At 55.3% G+C, this 21,185-nt stretch overlaps 1 protein-coding gene and 1 long non-coding RNA gene across 3 annotated transcripts in view; one reads left to right on the top strand and one right to left on the bottom strand.

Annotated features, from left to right (window-relative positions):
* The first annotated feature begins 573 nt into the window (after positions 1-573).
* LOC147347799 (uncharacterized) lies at positions 574-16,369 on the top strand. Its single transcript, XR_015152571.1, has 2 exons — positions 574-713; positions 16,216-16,369. It is a non-coding gene; the product is annotated as an uncharacterized LOC147347799 (long non-coding RNA).
* SSR1 (signal sequence receptor subunit 1) overlaps positions 5,115-21,185 on the bottom strand; it is a 31,095-nt gene continuing 15,024 nt past the window's right edge. Inside the window, exon 8 of one of the 2 annotated variants that reach the window (XM_086370358.1) lies at positions 5,115-5,929. In XM_086370358.1, the coding sequence (XP_086226484.1) occupies positions 5,133-5,929 (797 nt within the window). In that variant the 3' untranslated portion in view covers positions 5,115-5,132. Of the gene's footprint in view, positions 5,930-18,048; positions 20,304-21,185 lie in introns of those variants that run through there. The other variant, XM_086370359.1, reaches the window with a different exon arrangement.

The following is a 21,185-nucleotide window of genomic DNA, read 5'->3' as shown; positions in this document are numbered from 1 at the left end:
CTGGGGGTGAATTTTTAAGACTCATTTTGCTTTTTTAAAAAATAATAGCTTTAGGTTCACAGCGAAAGTGAGAGGAAGGGGCTGCGATTTTACCCTCCACCCACCCCCATCCTCACGCCCCCACCGCAGGAGGGGCCTCTGTTGCAACCACCGCCCCTGCTCGTGCCTGTCCCCCAGATCGCGGTTCACACGAGGGCTCCCTCTCTGCCGGCCGAGGGCTGAGATGTCCACGCACCCAGCAGCACACCTCCCCCCAGCACCCAGTGCTACCTAGTCGTCACCCCAACTGCAGTGTGTGTGTGTGTTTTTGTTTAACTGGGGGAGCAAGAAAAGCCTGGAGACTGGCTTCTTGGAGGCGAGTTTCACAGGATTCCACAATGATTTCAAAGGGGCTGGGAGCCGGGATGAGCATCACCTGGAGGAGGGCGGGTCAGGGGTCAGGGGGCGTGGTGGGCGGGCCTGGGAGGCACGTGGTGGGCTCGGTGACCCCCGGTGGGCGCCCGGGAGATGAGGGGGGAGGCCGCAGCCAGTGGCCTTTGGAGGGCCCGGGATTAGCGTTGAGAGTCCAGAGCGCAGCCCTGGTGGCAAGTGGGGTCAAGGAAGGCAGTTGGAGCACAGCTGGTTCTGGAAACATCCCGGGCGGAGTGCAGGGCGGAGCGGAGCCGGAGGCCTGTGGAGGAAAGGGCTGAAGTCGTGAAGTCGTCCCGGCCCAGGTGAGGAGGTGGGGGGGGTCCCGGGTGCAGAGAGGCACGGGGTGGGGGGTAGGGGGGCTCTCACCAGGGCCGCCAGGGAGCAGCCAGGAGCTGGCCGCTGGGCCCAGAAGCCGTGGGTCCTCTTGCTCGAGGAGCCCATGACGGCAAGGGATAGAACCCGGCGCGGGCCAGCTCCTGTGGCAGGCGGCTCTGAGCGTCCATGCCCCGGCATGGTTTCAGGGTCGCCTTCTCCGGCTCTGCTCCCCGGCTCACCCCCAGCTGCTCCTTCTCCAGGGACCCAGAAGTGACTGGGAAGGTGGCTCAGAGGAGGGCAGGTGGGGGTGGCTGTCCCCAGGAGGAGGGGCATTTGCGGGCGTCCTGGTGGGATGCCTGGGCTCAGGGGACAGTGAACGCTGCAGCTGCGTTTGAGTCCTGGAGGAGGGAAGTTCTGGGGGTGAATGAGATCAGAGGCTGGGGATGGGGACCAAGATAGAAAAAAGAGGGGGCTTCCAAGCAGCTTTTCAGGGCTCCCCTCGGGCAGAGAACCCACACGCCCTCTGTCTGCACAGCGGCCGGTAGCAGCAGGAAGCCCTCGTCAACCCCGTGTGTGTTTCAGGCATGGCTCACGGTCAGCCAGCTCTCAATGGCAAACACCTGTCTCCTCCCCGCCGTGCCCACGGTCACCTGGGCACACACAGCCCAGGGGGCTTCCCCAGGTTCTCCCTGCCCAGCACCCCCAGCTGGGTGCTTGCTTGGTTCTTTGTGTGTGTGTGATTCACTCAGTCGTGTCTGACTCTTTGTGTCCCCATGGACTGTAGCCCGCCAGGCTCCTCTGTCCGTGGGATTCTCCAGGCAAGAATACTGGAGGGGGTTGCCATTTCCTCCTCCGGGGATCTGCCCAACCCAGGGATGGAACTTCAGCGTCCTGCATTGGCAGGCGGGTTCTCTACCACTGTGTTGCTCAGTCTCTAAGCCATGTCTGACTCTCGGCGACCTAATGGACAGCAGCACCCCAGGCTTCCCTGTCCTTCACTGTCTCCCGGAGTTTGCTCAAAGTCCTGTCCGTTGAATCAGTGGTGCCACCAACCATATCATCCTCCGTCGCCCCCTTCTCCTACCCTCGGTCTTTCCCAGCATCAGCTGAACCACGTTCTGGTCATTTAGTGGAATATATTTGGCCTCCCCTGCCCCACATTTTTTTTTTTTAGCTGAGCAGTGTCTCCTGGGCTGGAGGACAAGGGGGGCAGCCACTCAGTGCTGTGTCCCCTCCAGAACCTAGCCCAGTGCCCACAGTCCGCAGCCGCTCAGCGTGTTTTCACAGGTAGAGGCAAAGCCCCGGGGGTGACCCTGCGGGCTGTGTGGTCCAGGCAGTGGCTGGTATACAGTTCTGGGCCTCGTCCCTCCAGCCGGCCGGTGCCAGCGCTAGGGTTTCTGCCCAGGCCAGGTGGACATGTGCATTGTCAGTGAATGGCTCCACCCACGCTTGGGGTGAAGGGCTTGGGTTTTTGGCTCTGCCCTTCCCAGGTGCTGCCCTTGGCCGCAGACAGGGCTTCATTACAGTCACCTGGGGACGGCTCAGGTCTGCTCAGGTCCAGTGAGGGGAAAGGGAAGGGAGAGACTGCTTCCAGATTGATTCTAAGTGAAAGTGAAAGCCGCTCAGTCGTGTCCGACTCTTTGCGACCCCATGGACTATACAGTCCATGGAATTCGCCAGGCCAGAACACTGGAGTGGGTAGCCTTTCCCTTCTCCAAGGGATCTTCCCAACCCAGGGATCGAACTCAGGCCTCCCACATTGCAGGTGGATTCTTGAATTGCAGCTGAGCCACCAGGGAAGCCCGGTGAGGGTCCCAGGCAGTTACTCGGTCTCTGGGGTGGGGCTGTGCAGGTGCTGAAGGTGTGAGTGCTCCCTGGAGCTCCCCGTCGTGCAGAAGGCTGGGCCCGCCCAGCTGCAGGTACCCTGTGGGTAACGCGGAGCCGGGCAGCCTGGGGTTCACCTCCCACCCTGACCGTTGCCTGAGATCCCGCGCCTCTGGACTTGGCGTCTTTAATCTCCAAAGTGCATATAAAATACCCATCTCCCAGGACAGCAGGTAGGTGTGGAGTTTCAAATACATAGAAGCCGCTTCAAACAACAGTCCCCGGGTCTCCTGGGGAACTGAGGCCTTGACAGAGGTAGACCGTCAGCTTCTGTTCCAGGGATCTGCGGGGACAGGGAGGCCCTTTCAGGGGCGCCTGGGACAATGTCAGCCGTCGTCACATGGAGCTGAGATAAAAAAGCCTGTTTTACTTTCGATTATAGGCTCCCCGATGTGACCAAGCTAAGTGCTTTTACATGTTATGCAAAATCAACATCTATTCATTTCAGAATACTTTTTGAAGTAGGCTTAGAACTCCGTAGCAGTGTGGTTTCTGTATGTATTTTGGCCGTGCTGGGTCTTCGCTGCTGCGCGTGGACTTTGTCTAGACGCGGTGATGAGGGAACACCCTCTAGATGGGGACGTGCGGGCTTTGCACTGTGGTGGAGCCGGGGCTTCGGTAGTTGTGGCCCACGGACCTAGTTGCCCTGAGGCACGTGAGATCTTCCCGGACCAGGGACTGAGCTCAGGTCCCCTGCACTGGCAGGCGGATTCTTAACTCCTGTGCCGCCAGGGAAGCTTCTTTAAAAATAAAAAGAAGAAAAATGTACTCATTGGCTGCACTGGGTCTTGGACGCAACATGCGGGATCAGTCTCCCTGACCAGGGATTGAACCCGGGTCCCCCACGTTGGGAGTACAGTGTCTCAGCCACTGAGCCACCAGGGGAGTCCCCGGAATCTGTGGTTTTCTGGAAGGTAGTGGGGACCCTGAGTCAGGGAGGCGGCAGCTCAGCTGGAGATGTTGCTGTCATGTCCGTCCCTCGTGCAGCGACCCCGGCAGTGGTTCCTACCGGAGGCAGGAGGGACCTGGGTTCCTCGACGGCCACAAGGTACCGACTGTGGGAGGTGGGAAATTTGGATGCTCGGCACGTGTATGAGGAATGTTGGCTGATGACGGGCCTGGGTCGCTAACGTGTCCCAGCGTTGCTGGGTCATACACTGCCACTGGGACGTTCTGGGCCGCAGTTCAACTTTCTGTTGATACGAGAGACAGAGGCTCAGCAAGAAGCCGTGGAGAATCCTAAAAACGTCCACAGTTCGGAGGCCGCACGTGTCACATGTTGATCTAAAGATAAGATGAACTGGACAAGAGGGAGGAAGGGCAGCTTAAACTTGAGAGACAGCACTTAGGTGATCAAAGCGCTTCTCCACGTGCATGTTCAAGATTATAGCAAAGGAAACACCACCTGTTGTGGGCTGAACTGTGGGAGCCCCCCATTTATGTGTTCAATTACGCCCTCAGCTGTACCCTCAGCACCTCAGGTGTGGCTATATATGGAGGGTGATTAAGTTAAAAGGAGCCTGGGACTTCCCTGATAGCTCAGCTGGTAAAGAATCTGCCTGCAATCCAGAAGACCCTGGTTCGATTCCTGGGTGGGGAATTCAGCCACTCCCTATTCTAGTGGCTCAGATGATAAAGAAACCGCCTGCAATGAGGGAGACCCGGGTTCGATCCCTGGGTAGAGAAGATCCCCTGGAGGAGGGAATGGCAACCCACGCCAGTATTCTAGCCTGGAGAATTCCAAGGACAGCGGAGCCGGGCGGGCTACAGTCCATGGGGTGGCAAAGAGTCGGACACGACTGAGCGATTCAGCACACCACAGGGCGGCCCTGATCCAATTTGACTGGTCTTTTACAAGAAGAGGATATCTGGCCCCAGACACCAGGAATGTGTGTGCACAGACCGCATGAGGACTCCGGGAAAAGACGCCCGGGGAGGAGGGCAGCCTCAGGAGGAACCGGCCCACCGACGCCTCGACCTCAGGCCTCCAGCCGCTGGGCCAGGACCCATGGCAGTGTGGCTCAGGCACCCACCTCCAGATCCCGGCGTGCTGGGCATTTCTTGATTGTGTGAGGCATCCCACTTCTGGCCCTGGAGTCCAGGATGGGCGTAGAGAGAAGGAAGGCGTGCCTGGTCAGACCTGAGTGCCCCAAGTGTCGCGACCGTCCCATTGCCATCAGGCGCTGGAAGCGTGTCAGCAGAGCGAATACCCGGATTCCCGGGGTGTGGTCAGCACGGGGAGCGCCCGGGGGTCCCAGGGCGCGGGGCAGCAGGCCGAACGCCTGGGGTCCCGGGGCGCGGGCAGCAGCCCCTGGGGAAGGCCCCCATAGGAAGGGGAATGACTGACACCCCGCGGCCCACCCCCCCTCCCCTCAGTGAGTCTCAAACTTCGAATCCACTTGTAGAAGTTGTTTGAAAATGCAGATTCCTGGGCCAGCTCCCTGAGACTCTGCTGTCGGCCTGGGGGACCTTCCAGGTGATTCCACATGTGGGGTCTACGGGCCACGCCCGAGATGCTCTCGTCAGCACGAACGTGTCTGCGTGCGTCCGCGTCCTCCGCCAGCCGGACCTGCTCCATTGCCGTCTCTGCTGCTCCCGCTCCGTCCCCTCCCGTCCATGGTGGCCCCTGTCCCTCTCCTCCGTCCCCTCCCGTCCGTGATGTCCTCCGTCCCCTCCCGTCCGTGCTGGCCCCTGTCTCTCCCCTGCCGCAGCAGCGCGGTTTCGGCCTGGCTGGTGCGGAGACAAGGACGGTCCTCACCCCCGGGCCTGGCCCTTAGTGAAAGAGGCAGACATGTTGGTAGCCTTTGAATTCCATTTATTTCCACCCAATTCGATTCAGTGCGGTTCAGGTCAGTCACATTAGCATAATCAGAGCGCGGGGTGAGGCCCGCACGTCGCAGCCTCGCCGGGGGAAGTCCCCGCTCCCACAGGCACCACGGGGCAGCCCCACGCCCTCCCTGCGCTGGGCCCCGAAGGGCCGCCAGGCGCGGCCGAGGGGTCTGCGGCCCCCCGTCACTCCCGGGCTCAGTGCTCGTGACGGGGACGCGCAGGCGGACGGAGCACCGGGCGGGGGCCCCGGGCTCCCGAGGCCTCACCGTCGGGCCCGAGGCCCGTCCTCCGGGGGCGGAGGGGAGCCGGCCACCCAGACCCCTCCCAGCGGCGGTCCAGGCACCTCCCGGCCCGGCCGCCGGCCAGCGCCGCGGGGCTGCGCGGAGGGTCCCGCGCGGGGCTCGCGGCCGGGCCGGGCCTCCGGGAGCGGGTCTTCCTGCGGCGCCGTGCAGCGGCCTCGGGGCCTCAGTGCGTCTCCCTCCGCCTGCGTCTGGAACGACAGAGGGAGACGGTCAGCCCGGGCGGCCGGCCCGGCCCGAGGACTGGCCCGAGGGCTCCTCTTTGGGCTCCAGTCTCAGGACCCAAGACCCGGAGAAACCCCTTCCCTCCCACCCCGCCTCCCACAAGGAATCAAACGGAGAAATCCTGGACCCGGGTTCAGCTTCTAGAATTAGTCTACTCTGTGGATCCCGGAAGGAACCTTTACTGGGACTGAGGCTTCCGTGCTCTCAGTGAGAATCGGGCCTAAGAGCCCCGCAAGCGTAGCCATGCGCCGTGCATAAAGCGAAAGCCGCCCAGGCGCGTCTGGGCCATGCGGAGCGTTTGCTTTGGTACAGAATCAGCTCCTGAACAGTCTCTCTCATCCTTTCACTTACTAAGCAAATATCGATCAAGCCCCTGCTCTGCCAGAGGCCCGGCCCCCGGAGCCTGCAGTGGGCCGGCGGCCTGGGTCTCATCGGGTCTGTGCCCAGGCCTTGATGGGGTCTGGCCCCTGACCTGACCCTAGGTGCCCAGGGGCGGGGGTCCTGAGAAAGCCTCCTTCGAGCAGGAGACCAACACGCCCTACCACCCCACCGCTGCCACGCGGGCGGCGGGGCCTCTGGGCCAGGCAGGGGCCCAGGGCCTGTGTGGCTCTAGGCCTGAGTCTAGTCACAGACAAGCCCCGACTGGGACACGCGGAGCCTCCAGCCTGCGCTCCCTCAAAGCACCAGTGTTCCCCAGAGGCCCAGGAAGCATCCAGATCCAGTGTCCCTCCCAAAGGCCCAGGAAGCATCCAGATAGTGCCCCCCACCCAGAGGCCCAGGAAGCGTCCAGATCCAGTGTCCCACCCAGAGGCCCAGGAAGCATCCAGATCCAGTGTCCCACCCAGAGGCCCAGGAAGCGTCCAGATCCAATGTCCCTCCCAGAGGCCCAGGAAGCATCCAGATAGTGCCCCCCACCCAGAGGCCCAGGAAGCGTCCAGATAGTGCCCCCCACCCAGAGGCCCAGGAAGCGTCCAGATCCAGTGTCCCACCCAGAGGCCCAGGAAGCATCCAGATCCAGTGTCCCACCCAGAGGCCCAGGAAGCGTCCAGATCCAGTGTCCCTCCCAAAGGCCCAGAAAGCATCCAGATAGTGCCCCCCACCCAGAGGCCCAGGAAGCGTCCAGATCCAGTGTCCCACCCAGAGGCCCAGGAAGCGTCCAGATCCAGTGTCCCCCAAAGGCCCAGGAAGCGTCCAGATCCAGTGTCCCTCCCAAAGGCCCAGAAAGCGTCCAGATAGTGCCCCCCACCCCAGAGGCCCAGGAAGCGTCCAGATCCAGTGTCCCCCAAAGGCCCAGGAAGCGTCCAGATCCAGTGTCCCACCCAGAGGCCCAGGAAGCGTCCAGATCCAGTGTCCCTCCCAAAGGCCCAGAAAGCATCCAGATAGTGCCCCCCACCCAGAGGCCCAGGAAGCGTCCAGATCCAGTGTCCCCCAAAGGCCCAGGAAGCGTCCAGATCCAGTGTCCCACCCAGAGGCCCAGGAAGCGTCCAGATCCAGTGTCCCTCCCAAAGGCCCAGAAAGCGTCCAGATAGTGCCCCCCACCCAGAGGCCCAGGAAGCGTCCAGATCCAGTGTCCCCCAAAGGCCCAGGAAGCGTCCAGATCCAGTGTCCCACCCAGAGGCCCAGGAAGCGTCCAGATCCAGTGTCCCTCCCAAAGGCCCAGAAAGCATCCAGATAGTGCCCCCCACCCAGAGGCCCAGGAAGCGTCCAGATCCAGTGTCCCACCCAGAGGCCCAGGAAGCGTCCAGATCCAGTGTCCCCCAAAGGCCCAGGAAGCGTCCAGATCCAGTGTCCCTCCCAAAGGCCCAGAAAGCGTCCAGATAGTGCCCCCCACCCCAGAGGCCCAGGAAGCGTCCAGATCCAGTGTCCCCCAAAGGCCCAGGAAGTGTCCAGACCCAAGGGGACTGTGGACCCATGATGAGTGCATGGACCGCGGGAACCTGGACTTGTCCCTCAAGCAGGCAGACAAGCCAGCACCGGAGGTGCTTGGCCAGGTGGCGACCACGACTCGGTCACCTAGAGTGCGTGGTCCCCTCAGATGCACACTGGTGCTCTCAGGGTGGGAGGCCTGAGCAGTCAGGGGAGGCTGTGTGTGGCTCATGCGTGTCCATCCGGCAGGACGTTAGCAGTTAGTGATCTGGGTGAAGATGGAGGGGTTAGGGAGTTTCTTTGCAGAATTTCTCGAATGATGTCAAAATTGAAGGCTGCTTCCAGGCTGGGTGCTGGACCAGCGGGGGCGGGCAGGCAGGCAAGGCCTGGGGGGCGGGGGGGCCAGGTGGGAGCAGGGCCAGTGTGGGCTCAGGTTCGGGGGTTGCGGCAGTCGACAGGAGAGCTTTGGGTCTGGGTCCTGCAGGCCGTGGGGGAGGCCGTCTCCTCCTTGGGGTCGTGGTGGCAGCTCGTGGTGGGGGCAGGGGGTGGATCAGCAGCAGCATCACAGGCATGGCCACCATGTGGGCGCCGCGTTTGTCCCCTGCTCACTGACCTGGGGGAGCCACCTGGGACGAAGGTCTGGGGGTCAGAGGACGGCTGGGTTTTGGGACCCTTAGGAGGTGACGTGGACGGGGACCATCTGAAGGAGTTTCCTGTGGGGGGGACAGCGCCGAGACAGGACATCTCGAGGGAGGGGGTGGCTTGAGGAGCAGCGGGGTGACCTGCAGGCCCTGCAGGACGTCGGGGCTCTGGCGGGCTGGCCTCACACCCCCAGGTCAGGGGAAGAGAGCCAGGGCCGAGGCCAAGCAGTGGGGGCAGTCAGGCTGCCTGTGGCAGCGCCCAGCCCCATCTCTCATTAGCTGGGTGACTCCGGAAAACCGGCTCCATGGATCCACACCCCTCAGCTCTAACCGCTGACATTGGAGCCTCCTCGGACAGGGCTGGGGCCCTGAGCAGCCGGAGTCAACTCGGAAATGTTGAGGAGCCCCGGGGGCAGAGGAAGCCCGCCCGGGGTCAGTTACGGCCCCGCCACCTCCTCCTCCAGCCTCTGGGGCCTCCAGCACATGGAAGGGGCTGTGCAGGGGAGCAAGGCGGCCCCCCTTCCAGGCCGAGCCCACCGTTGTGGTGCCCGAGCCGGCCTACTGCTCACGGCTGAAGGGCTTCCGGAGGGTGGGCGGGGCAGCCTGGCTCACTGCGGTGCGGTCAGCGGACCGTCGGGCAGGACCGACTCTCCTGGGGAAAGCGTGGCGCTGGGGGCACTGGTGCTGCCCGTTAGAATGCAGATTCCTGGGCCCAGGCCCGCAGTGCGACTCAGCAGCTCTGGGGACAGCACCCTGGGCAAACCCCCCTGCAGCCACCCCTCCCCCATCTCAGGGGCAGTGAAGATGGCCAACGCTGCCTAAGACAAGAACTTGTTGAAGTGATGCGTTTTTAGAGGGAGAACAAATGACAGCTGTTTTCATCCTTTATCTCCATCACTTTGGACCCTTTAATATTAGTAAAATATGTAAGATTTAAGTGAGCAGACAAATTCCCATCGTAGTAAAGGCTTCCCAGGTGGCTCAGCGGTAAAGACTCACCTGCCAATGCAGGAGAAGCAAGAGACGCAGGTCCACCCCTGGGTCGGGAAGATCCCCTGGAGGAGGAAATGGCAACCCAGCCCAGTATTCTCGCCTGGAGAATCCGGTGGACGGAGGAGCCTGGCGGGCTACAGTCCATGGGGTCGCAAAGAGTCAGACAGGACTGAACAGACACACAAGCAGGCAATGATCAAGGCACTATTTGCTCTGGGAAAAAACTAGATGGAGGTGGTTATAATTACTTTGTATTCAAGCCTGTATTCAAATCAAGAAGATGATTTCTGACAAAGGCAGGGGAGAGGTCTTCACATACACAAGAAGGCCTGCTATAAGGGGGAGAAGGCGGGTTCTTCCCTAAGCTGGTCTGCAGTGCAGGACCAGGATACAGACCACAGCAAAGTGGGTTTGGGTTCAAGAAAGGAGTGACTACTAGCTGCGCTGTCCAAAGGTGGCTGGGCCGCCTGGCCAGGTGGGCAGGAAGCTGGCCTGATGACTCTCCAGGTTCTTCCCAGCTCTGATAGCGTACGAGGCTCTTTTACATACAGGAGGAAAAAAGAAATCACACCTTTTAAACAGAATCTCACAATTCTAAGGGAAAATTAAGTTGCTGCTGATGGTTTTCAGTTGGCTGACAGGTAAATGTTGCTTATGCAACGAGGAAAAGACACCTTCCTAGTAGTGAAAATGAGCTCATACCCTTGGCCAGCACTGGGATCGGCTTCTTTGTATGTGCAAAATCTTTTTAAAAATTCAACACTCGGCATATAGTGAGGGCTTTATAAATTCTCACTGAACATTAATAACTAATAACTGTAGTTAAGATGATCCCCATTTTAGGGAAGAAACAGGTTGAGACCCATTAAGTGACTTGTATGACATTATTCAGCCACTAAGTGGGTGCGTCTTGAGTCAAACAAGGGCTGTTGAGCATCATACTCTTGTCTCAGCCTTCGGTAAGTTCATCAGAAGTTAACACATATGAGGACGTGATGGAGGAACAGCAGTGGGCAGTAGCTTTGTCCTGGGAGACCAGACACCTTCAGGAGACCACGTACCACGTCTGGTCAGCTCCCCAGGTGACCACGTCCTTCCGCTGACGTGATCACTCAACTCAATCCAAATAACCTCACTGATGTCTTAGCACAAGCAAGTCTGATGCCTGGGGTGGGCGTGGAGCACAGGATGCCCAGGCGGTGGGCTGTACTGGTTGGAGTAGGTGGTTTGCTTTTGTTGTTGTTCAGCCCCTAAGTCATATCTGACTCTTTCGAAACCTCATGGACTGTAACCCACCAGACTCCTCTGTCCATGGGATTTCCCAGGCAGGAATACTGGAGCGGGTTGCCATGCCCTCCTCTGGGGGATCTTCCCGACCCAGGGATCAGACCCACGTCTCCTGCGCTGGCAGGCAGATTACCGCTGAGTCACCAGGGAGGCTTTGCTGCTGCTGCTGCTGCTGCTGCTAAGTCACTCCAGTCGTATCCGACTCTGTGCGACCCCACAGACAGCAGCCCACTAGGCTCCTCTGTCCCTGGGATTCTCCAGGCAAGAATACTGGAATGGGTTGCCATTTCCTTCTCCAATGTGTGAAAGTGAAGTCGCTCAGTCGTGTCCGACTCTTAGCGACCCCATGGACTGCAGCCTACCAGGCTCCTCCGTCCATGGGATTTTCCAGGCAAGAGTACTTAAGTGGGTTGTCATTGGGAGGCTTTAGGCGGGGATAATCCCTGAGTCTTGCCGGAATGCCCGGGGCAGCCATGGGAATGAACCTGGAGGCTGTACCACCCGTGAGCAGCAGGGGGCAGCAGAACCGCCCTGCGCAACCGTGTTCCCAGGGGCCTGGGGGCAACTCCGGCTTCAAAGTGCTTCCCTTCCCTTGGAGGATTCTGGCAGAGGAGGAATACTGCTGCTGATGAAACCAAGAAGACCGATGCAGGCAAGGAATTCCTCCCTTTTTAAAAAGCCTTCATGACACAGCGGGTCTCCTGACCTCAAACACTGCTTGAAGGGGGCTTGTGCTGCTGCGGAGTTTTCTTTGCTCTCTGTCCTCGTGGTGGTCTTGCAACAGGGGAGGGGGGTCAGCCTGTCACCTCTGATGGCTTCATGGTCTCAACCTGGCATACTTTGCTAAGCTTAGATTACACATTTAACAACAACAACAAAAATGTTTAAGGCTTCCAGTCTACTGACGCTTCGGGACAAGACCCGGTTTTGACGCCCTCACTGGTCCCCCTTCCGATCTGGAGCTGACCTATGGGATTTCCCGTGAGCCGCTCCCTGGCACTCTCGCCGTTTCAGGGGCTCTGTGTTGGCAGTGGAGCTGTAGCCCCGTCTCCCCTAGCACCCTCATCCCACAGCTGTCCGTCCGTCCGTCCCGTGAGGCTGGAGGGCCCAGGTGGACGCGCAGATGTGCCGGGATGAGGGCCTGTGTGAACCCAGGGCCGGCAGGGCAACCTGTTTTCTCCTGGGTTTTCAGGGACTGGGGGCTGGGAGACCAGCACTTCTGTGAAGGTTCTGGACAGACGTGTTGTGTCCATCTCAGTTTTTTAAAAAAACGTATCTATCTTTGGCCCTGCTGGGTCTCGGCTGCCGCATGCAGGCTTTCTCTAGTTGCAGCGAGCAGGGCTCCGGAGCACAGGCTTAGCAGGTGCGGCTCACAGGCTTGAATTCTCTGCGGCGTGTGGGATCTTCCCGGACCAGGGACTGCACTCATGTCCCCTGCATCGACAGGTGGATTCTTACCCACTGGGCCACAAAGGGAAGTCCCCCAGTCTCAACTCTGCCACTTGGTAGCTGGTGATTTTTAGTACGTTATTTAACTGGTACACTCCCTACTCACTGGAAAAGACTCTGATGCTGGGAAGGATTGGGGGCAGGAGGAGAAGGGGACAACAAAGGATGAGATGGCTGGATGGCATCACTGACTCGATGGACCCGAGTCTGAGCGAACTCTGGGAGTTGGTGATGAACAGGGAGGCCTGACGTGCTGCAATTCATGGGTCGCAAAGAGTCGGACACGACTGAGCCACTGAACTGAACTGAACCATAGGCCAGGTACCATTTTCAAGACTCGGTGACGTGGTTAAGTGGGAATTCCTGCTGTCATTCATGAAGCTTACAATTCAAAAAGGGGTGGCGGGTGGTGGAAGGACCGGGCAGCTTCAGACCCAAGTGGGGATGAGGGCGACCCAGAGGGGGACTGTGAGGCGATGCGGGGATCGGGATGGGGGCGCGCCTCGGACGCAGCGAGCTGTCAGGGAAGGGTGGGCCCAAACAGGGCACCCCAGCGCAGGGTGAGCCCTGGGCAGAGGCGGTCACTGCCGGGGCTGCGGGGGAGCAGGGAGTGGGGGGAGCAAGTGAGGACCACATCGCCCGTGGGTGCCAGCCGCCTCCCTGTCCCCTCACCGGTCTGCCTGCGGGCACTGGAGGGTCTGGCATAGCGCCTGGCACGCACCCAGACGGCCATGCAGGTGGTATATTAACAGCTGAGAAGCAGGCCTGGGTTCCTTCCAAGGAAAGATGCTTTTATGGATTTTCTACCCATCTACCTTAATTTTCTCTGAATGTGTAAAAACGACAAAAACGTCTAAGTTTTAAATGGGCTAACTTTCTTTATGGGCTACAGTGAAGCTGCCCGCAGCCACTGGGACTTTTACACTCATCATAGGGGGCTCACGTAAATTTAACACATATGTTTATTTTTTCCATTATAAAATATAAGCACATTACAAACACTTCGAAAAGAAAAAAATCACCACCACCCTGCCACAGAAACTGCTTTCGCCGTTTTGCATATTTCTTTTCAGACTTTGGCGTAACCTGACATTTATTTAATACTGAGTATTTCAAGTGCTGTAGAGGAAAAATTAAAATGCTGGTTCTTACTGCCCTAATATTTTTTTAATTCATTCCTTTTAGCATACAAGACTGAAAATATTACATAGTTACAAAGATTAAATCCCCTAAATATGCACATCTTCTTATCCAAGGTTACTTTTTCTATGAAGAATACCATTAATTCAACAAATCCTGAAGGAAATTTTAGGTACTGACTCAGTGATAGTGAGTCAGTACTGACTCTGGTGACTTGGTGAAACCAGAGATGTATCTCGGCTTGCTTAAGAACATTTGAACAGTCAGGGTAAGCAGTCTCTAATCTAGGAACCAAAACTTAATACACAAATACGTGTACGTGTGTGTGTGTGGGGAGGTGTCTTATGGCCTTACTTAAACAGTCACGCGGCACGTGTAAAGCTCATCTTCAACCATCTTCAGTCTCAAGGGAGACTCTGTAACTTGAAAGGTCTAAGTTTTAGAAGCTGAAAATATGTGAAGCTTTTTACAAATTCCAGAAGGAAGTGAAGATCAAGATTCTAGTTTTCCTTTTGCTCAATATTTTAGACGCACTTTGTGCTTCTCAAAGACCCTGAAGCCCAGCAGTGAAACTCACTGGCACTTTATCAATCATTTTGTATTGCGTGAAAATCCTTTCACAATCAGCTTGAATTAGGGATATGCAAATAATAAAAGGATGTGTTTTGACAGCCTATAAGACCAGTGCAGGGGGCAGAGTGGGCTAAGGGAAATAACCAAGGGAAAAATGGTGTTCTTGGGTTTACCAAGCTGGGAAAACTTCGACTTCCTGATGCTCAAGGAGCAGGAATTAACTCAAACGTTTCATGAACTAGTCAGTTCTGAAAGGTGGCCGGGTAACATTCTCAGACACAGTCACCGATGAAATGCACACTGCAGAAGAACAGTGTCATAAACAGCCTAACACCCAGGCCTGCTGGGGCTAACACAGCGAACACCCGAGTCCTCCTGAGCTGAAGCAGGAAACGGAAAAAGAAGCGTTCTGAACCAGAGACATTCCCCCTGTACTGAGTGGATTCAGATTTCTTTAAAAGCCCTTAAATCTCTACAATTTTGAAATGGAGAGAACTGAGATCTAATTTAATTCATGTGTGCTCTCTGCTGAGTTGTGTCCGACTCTCTGTGACCCCATGGACTGTAGCCCACCAGGCTTCTCTGTCCCTGGGATTCTCCAGATGAAGCGGGTTGCCCTGCCTTCCTGCAGGGGATCTTCCCGACCCCGGGATGGAACTGCGTCTCTCGTGTCTCCTGCACTGGCGTGCGGATTCGTTACCACGGTGTCACTAGGCAAGCCCAATTTAATTCACAGCAGAGGTAGAATTATTAAGACTGTGTTAAATACTTTAAAGGCAAATCACTGACCTTGGGCCTGAGATCTGACGCTGGATAAACACGTCATGTTACTGAAGAAAGACAAGAAGTCAGATCGGGAGATTGATGGAGGGGTATGGGGTGAGGAGAAAACGTTTCTGCGAAGGTGAGCCACAGGCGGTTAGAACAGCAGGGGACCTGAGGGCCAGGGGGCAGACTCGTGGGTCAAGGCCAGGAACGGACCGCACACGCGGCCAAGGGGCGAGCTGAGACCCCGGGAGAGGTCTCTGAGGCGGAAGCCGAGCTGACGGCCCAGCGAAGAAGGGGACCTGGAGCCAGAACCAGCTGACGCGAGCTGAGGCCGGAAAGTCTCCGTGCGGGGCGCCCTGGGGGGCGGCCATGTCCACCCAGCAGGCCGCCGGCCTGGCCACAGCCCACCCGGCTCCCCTGGGCGCCCGTCAGGAGAGGCCCCCAGCCCGCCGGCCGGGCCGCCTCGCCCCGCGGCGCAGGGACGGCAGGCCTCGGCCTCGCCAGGTCGCACCTCCGCTCGCGGGCCGCAGCCAGCGCCGCGAGGAGCGTGCCCTCATATCACAGCAGCGGGAGCCCAGCCGCGCGGTGGCTCCGAGAGCAGGGTGCGGCGCTCGGGGCTCCGAGGACGGCCCGCCGGGAGGCGAGGAGTCCCCGGGAGTCGCAGCCGGCGTCCCGGGCACCCTGACTCCCGGCCGTGGAGGAAGCGCCTTGACGGGCGTCTGGAGGAGGGACAGGAGGGACAGGCGGTGAAGGGGGCGCGTACGGAGGCGCGAGGCGGGGCGAGGGTCCCGACACACGGGCTGAGGCGGGCGCCTGAGGCCGCAGGGCGTTCCGCTGGGGCTTTCAGGAGCGTTTTGGGGCGGCTACGGCACTCGGGGCGCTCGTGCTCAGCAAGGCGCGCAGGTGCGGACCCACCCGGGCCAACGACCAGAGCTCCCGGGGCGGCCCTTCACGGTTAAAGCCAGAGCTGGCCGCCCGACGCGTCCAGCTGAAGGCGTTCCCGCTCTCGTTAAGAACGAACACCGTTCAACTTCTGTCCCCCCAGACCTGCACCGTCAGGCCACCCCGGAGCACCGCCTTTCCTCAGCCTCGTGTCCCCACGACGCGGCAGCACCCGGTCACCTGCTGCGGGGCCTCAGCACCACAACCCTGGGGGCACAGGGGGCAGGCTCCCCAAGCCAGAGCCCAGGGCCCCCAACCAAGGAGGGCGATGGGATTTGAACCTAAGCAGACCCAAGGGATCCTAAACTAGTTTTAAAGAGAAAAAACCCACTGAACGTTGAAGGACACAGGCCTGTGTCAGTCTAGGAAACCCGCTGGGCCTCGAGGGACGAGCTGCCGTCTCGCGGTCACCGCCGGCTCCTGGCCAGGGCCGCCTGTGTCCCGACCCCCTGGCTGGCCCACCACAGCGACCCCAACCCCTCCGAGGCACCTCGCGGAACTGCGAACTGGCTTATCCACAGGACAACATCTGACCAGTCCTCTCTCTGGGAGACGGCCAGGGAATGCTAGCCCCGTTTCCTTGTCTTCTTTAGACCCCATTAGGTTTCCACACGACTGTGAACTAGAAGCTGGGGGCAGCAGGCCAGCGGAGGGGCAGACCCCTCCACAAGGTGACCATCACAGACACCTGCCTGAGGGACAGCAGACAGGGCCGTCAAGCCGTCTTTCACTGGGATCTATGAACCGGAAGGCTCGTCCTTTACGTGACTCTAGGGGATGCTCGGTTTTCCTGGGAACCCCATCTGCACGGGGGGACGGGACCCATGACTCCCTGTGCCCCGCCCTGGGCAGAGAGCACGGGCATCTTCACTCTCGCCTCCAACACCAAGATGAGCTTGTCAATCCCTGAAAACAAACATCTATCCTGAAGTGTTTTTAACCACCATGATTTTGAAATAAATAACCGTGAGGTTATCTGAACTTGCTAGCTGCCAGATTCTAGAAAACCCAGTATTTGTAAGCTGCCCCAGTGCTTGGTTTGATGGCTTCCGCCTTGACCCCGGCGCAGGGAAAAGGATGTGAAGGTCGTAGAGTCAGTCGGGCCAACCCCAGAGGCAGTCTGTAACCTCATGCGAACTTCTTCAACTCTGGAGGTTTGGTTTTTTCCTGGTGCGTAAAAGGAACAGCGTCACCTTTCAGCAGACTGTTGTGAGGGTTTAGGAGATGAACGGAAAGGCCCAGCAGAACACAGCATGTGGTTGACGTTTTCTAAGTTCTTTCCCTGCCGCCTTAATGGAGCCTAAACCCTAGTCGTATTCCTGTGTGAAAGTGAAGTCGCTCAGTCGTGTCCAACTCTCTGTGACCCCATGGACTACACACTCCATTGAATTCTCCAGGGCAGAATACCGGAGTGGGTAGCCTTTCCCTTCTCCAGGGGATCTTCCCAACCCCGGAATGGAACCCAGGTCTACCACATTGCAGGCAGATTCTTTACCAGCTGAGCCACCAGGGAAGTCATACTCCTACATGATTCCAAAGTCTAAAACTTCAGATTACGTAATTAACTACTGTTAAAGTCCAGCCTTTTGTGTAAAAGGATAAAATCATAGGAATCCCGAAGAAATTTCAGATGCTGGCAAGTCAGTCTCCAAGTTTTGTTACTTTTGCCTGCTCTCTTGTAAGGATGACGATCTTACCAATACCAATCAGCTTGACTAGAGAACCTAGAACGCTCCCTAGACAACCAGGGTCTCATTTATACATCAGGCTGCTCTTCACTAAGCTGGGGATACTAGTTCAAAGAAAAGTAGGACTTTACTTAACAAAATTAGAATGAATTTAATGGTTTTACAGTTACAAATGATGCTGTCCAAAACTCTGGTAAACTACCTCACATCTGGAAATGTCTTTAAATGGAAGGGTGTAAGTTAGCAAAATCCTGTAGAAATGATGTGTACTGCCAAGTTCATTGGTTAAGAAAAATCACATTACTTAAATGCACTAGTCTTCCCTCATGCCATGGGAAGGGGGATCACCGATCCACACGAGACATGTGCTGTGCGAGAGCCACACGTGTCACGGTTATCCACGCCTGCTCCTCTAGAACATCACAAGTCCTTAAAGAAGGGCTCCCGGGTCACCCCACTCCCGCTTCCGCATAGAACCGAAACACAGCTTCAGGCTTGTGAAAGCGAGCATGCCTTTGGGGCAGGAGCGTTTTAATTTTTTAAGATCTAAATGTGCCTTTTTCTCCTATCAAAGTGACTATTTTCTGACACTTATTTAAAATTAAAAACTAAAGTCAATCAATGATCCTTCCCTTCTGATTTCTCCTATCCCCAGGCGTCCACCTCGGAGTTCACGGGAGAGGAAGTCTCTCCAGTCCCTGTAGTCAGACCGTGAAATAAGCGATGCAGCTGCACACGTGAGGTGAGATCCATGCTTTATCAACACGTTACTCTCACAAGTCCCAGTGACAGGCTCGACACACAAGACTCTCAGTTCATTTTACAGACTCTGGAACCAAGGTGTTCAAAAGGTGAATTCTGAAACCATGGTTGGTGCAGCAAATTAATGTATCAAAACAAACAAAAGCTTCATCCAAATATTTACATTTAAAAAAGACATTTAAAAAAACAGGCTACTTATTAAGTGTGCTTGAACAAACCATGTGTGGAATTGAATTCCATTCATTATGGAGTTAGTTTCTGCTAAACACTGACACTACAGAGACCCCTGGCATCTGAGGATTTAAGAATTTTCAAGTGTTCTCAATCTATGCTAAGAAAATAAAACATGACAGATGGTTTCCGTGCGCTAATTTGGACCTCAGAAGTGGAAGGGCTAGTACATAAGGCAGGTTACTCACGAGCCAGAGGCCCGGCACCCGTAACCGGGCCTGGCTTTGCCGCTGCCTAAGTATCACCAGGAATTCAATAAAATGCTCCGTAGAGGTCACTGAATTTTGTAGTACACCTCACTTCATTATATCCCTGTAATTTCACAAACCTGGGACATTCACAAAAATGTTTTGAAATATATTCCTTCCGAAGGCGGAGGGTCTCCTATATTACATCAAAGTAAAACCCATGCAGTTTCTTAGAGCTCACAGAGCTTTTCCAAAGTAAACTATTGATCGTACAGCCCAATTAAAAACTCAAACACTGTTTCACAGGCACAGAAAGTCACAGCTCAGCACAGCCAATGCAGTTAATCTGACACCTCAGCCCCGCTTGCAAAGCGGTTCACAGCTATACAGTCACTCGCTTCCTTGACGTCAGCTTTGGCTCAGATGTTTAAATACTTAAGCAACTTGGAAAGATTTTTCATTTTTGTTCTGTTATTTTCTTGTGTGAGCATGGGTGTAGGGGGAATTATAATAAAGAGGGATTAAGTTCATTATAATGAAGACAGATCAGGAATAAAACAGCTACTAAAACTTCATTTACCATTTCCTTACAAAATATATGTAGAAGAATATGGCTTAAGGACAGAGGGGAAAAGCCTCTTATTTGTTTGTACTATTTTACTCTGGTGCTTACCCAGTCTGACAATGTCAAACTTAATTTACCGTCAAGGACAAGGGAGACTAAGAGGAATTTTATGAAGTCCAATTCATTTTGGTTTTGAGATTCTAAGTGCTTAAGATTTTGGAGTTTTTCAGATTAACTTTAAAAAAAAAATCAATAACCAAAATACCCCAAAGATTAGACAGAAAACAACTGGTTAACCATTAAAAATTATCCAACTCTTATTAGAACTTTGCTTAGTCTGTAGACCAAGGCAACGTTTCTTAAGCAAGACACTTCGGTTGAGAAAAACGATCTCTTAGGGGAAAAACAAAACCAGAGTGGTCTCAGCCACTCCACTGCATCTCTCGGGTCAGAAACAGAACAACGGACAACAACTCAGTCTCCACAAAGGTACCATTTTCTTTTTTTTTTTAAAAGACAGTGACGTTGGTTTTATGGATCAAAACCAGAATTTTCATGTTTCACAATTTTGGTGCTAGAGATCCCCAAATTGCCTAACTCACTGGGGAAGGTTTCTGAAGGTGTGCATTATAGTAAACAGCAGCAAAATACCCAACAACGTTACTGCTAAAAGCAGCTGCTCCTGCTTGCGCCTTTAGAATACTAGCCGTAAAACAGCAAAAACCCGCACATCTGTATCAGCAGTTGGGATGTGAGCTATTCTAAACAAGAAACAACTGTTAACAGTCCAAGGCAGGACCTCTACAATCATACTGGGCAAGCGATGAGTTGTGGGGAGAAAATGTCAGCACATGCCCAAGAGGAGACAATGCACACGTTTAGTATTCTAAAGGCTGCTTCAGGCAGGCCAGCAATGATTCTGCTAAGACCAACTGCTCACATACACACGCACGCACACACATAGATTTTAATGGTTTAAAAAAAACCAAATTTGTTACTTTAGAAAAATAAATGCAGTGCATTTTCAGCAACATGATCGCCACAGACTCTGATTGCTCAGTCCACACATAAGTAGTAGCCGCCTTCTATGGTGATATGGCTTCTCTGCACTAATTCCCATCAGGCCGAAAAACATTAGGGCGGATTAAGTAAAGACCGAACTGTTGCACAAAGGAACATTTACTCATCAGATCCCACTGATCTCTTCTGTGCCCGTTTCCTGGGCAACCTTCTTGGTGAAGCTTTATCTGGAAGAAAAGAGGAAGTTTTAACTTGCCTGACTATATAAATGTGTTCAATTCAATAGCATTTTTCTTCAATTTTACCATTTAGTTCAAAAAATAACACACATGCAAGAAGACCATCACCAATAAACGTCTCTTACCCAGCACAGGTTTCTAAACTGAATGTTCAAGTCCTTCAAGAGGTTAACTCAAAATGAAAAGTCTACATACTTATAAGTTGCTAAGTAAATCTTAGAGGTCATTACCACACACACACACTTTTCTGGGTAATCTTGTATGGTGACAGATGATGACAAGGCTTACTGCGGTGACCACTTCCCAGTGTACACAGATCTCTGTCCTTAGCTGTACACCTGAAACTGACAGGCCATTATGACTGCCCATTAAAACTCTGCAACTAGGGTGGGAAAGGTCTAACCCTGGTCACGGTGACAGTGAAGCTACCATGCAAAATCTTCCTGCAGTCTACAGCTGAGCATGTTTATACCTGCAAAAGGACAATCTTTACAAACAGCATAAACAACTGACACTGGTTACAAACTAAGACAGGATTCACAGACACAGCACCACGCACTTGGCACAATGTTCAGCAGTTTCACAAACCACCTGCAATGAACGGCAGGTTAGAGGAAACCACACAGAACAGTGTCAGTGTTAGAACCATTCTCCACAAGCGGGGTTTCGCCTCTTCTCTGACATCAGTCTTAGTGTGGTCAATTAGACCAAACAACCGGCGCTGTTCCTTTCACTTTCATCCGATGGGAGGAGTCATCCTGAAGTTTATTTAACAAGTAAAAGATTGTCTTCTCTCTGACCACTGTCCTTTTTATTTTCTAGGAGCACCTAACCTATTAGGAATGTAAGTTCTTTATGGAGTAAGTTACA

The sequence above is a fragment of the Bos grunniens genome, chromosome 23 (genome assembly GCF_055505025.1).
Source record: "Bos grunniens cultivar Pamir isolate PY7600 chromosome 23, Bosgru_T2T1.0, whole genome shotgun sequence".
NCBI lineage: Eukaryota > Metazoa > Chordata > Mammalia > Artiodactyla > Bovidae > Bos > Bos grunniens.
The sequence above is the reverse complement of the archived record's forward strand: the minus strand, read 5'-3'. Positions and strand labels throughout refer to the sequence as shown.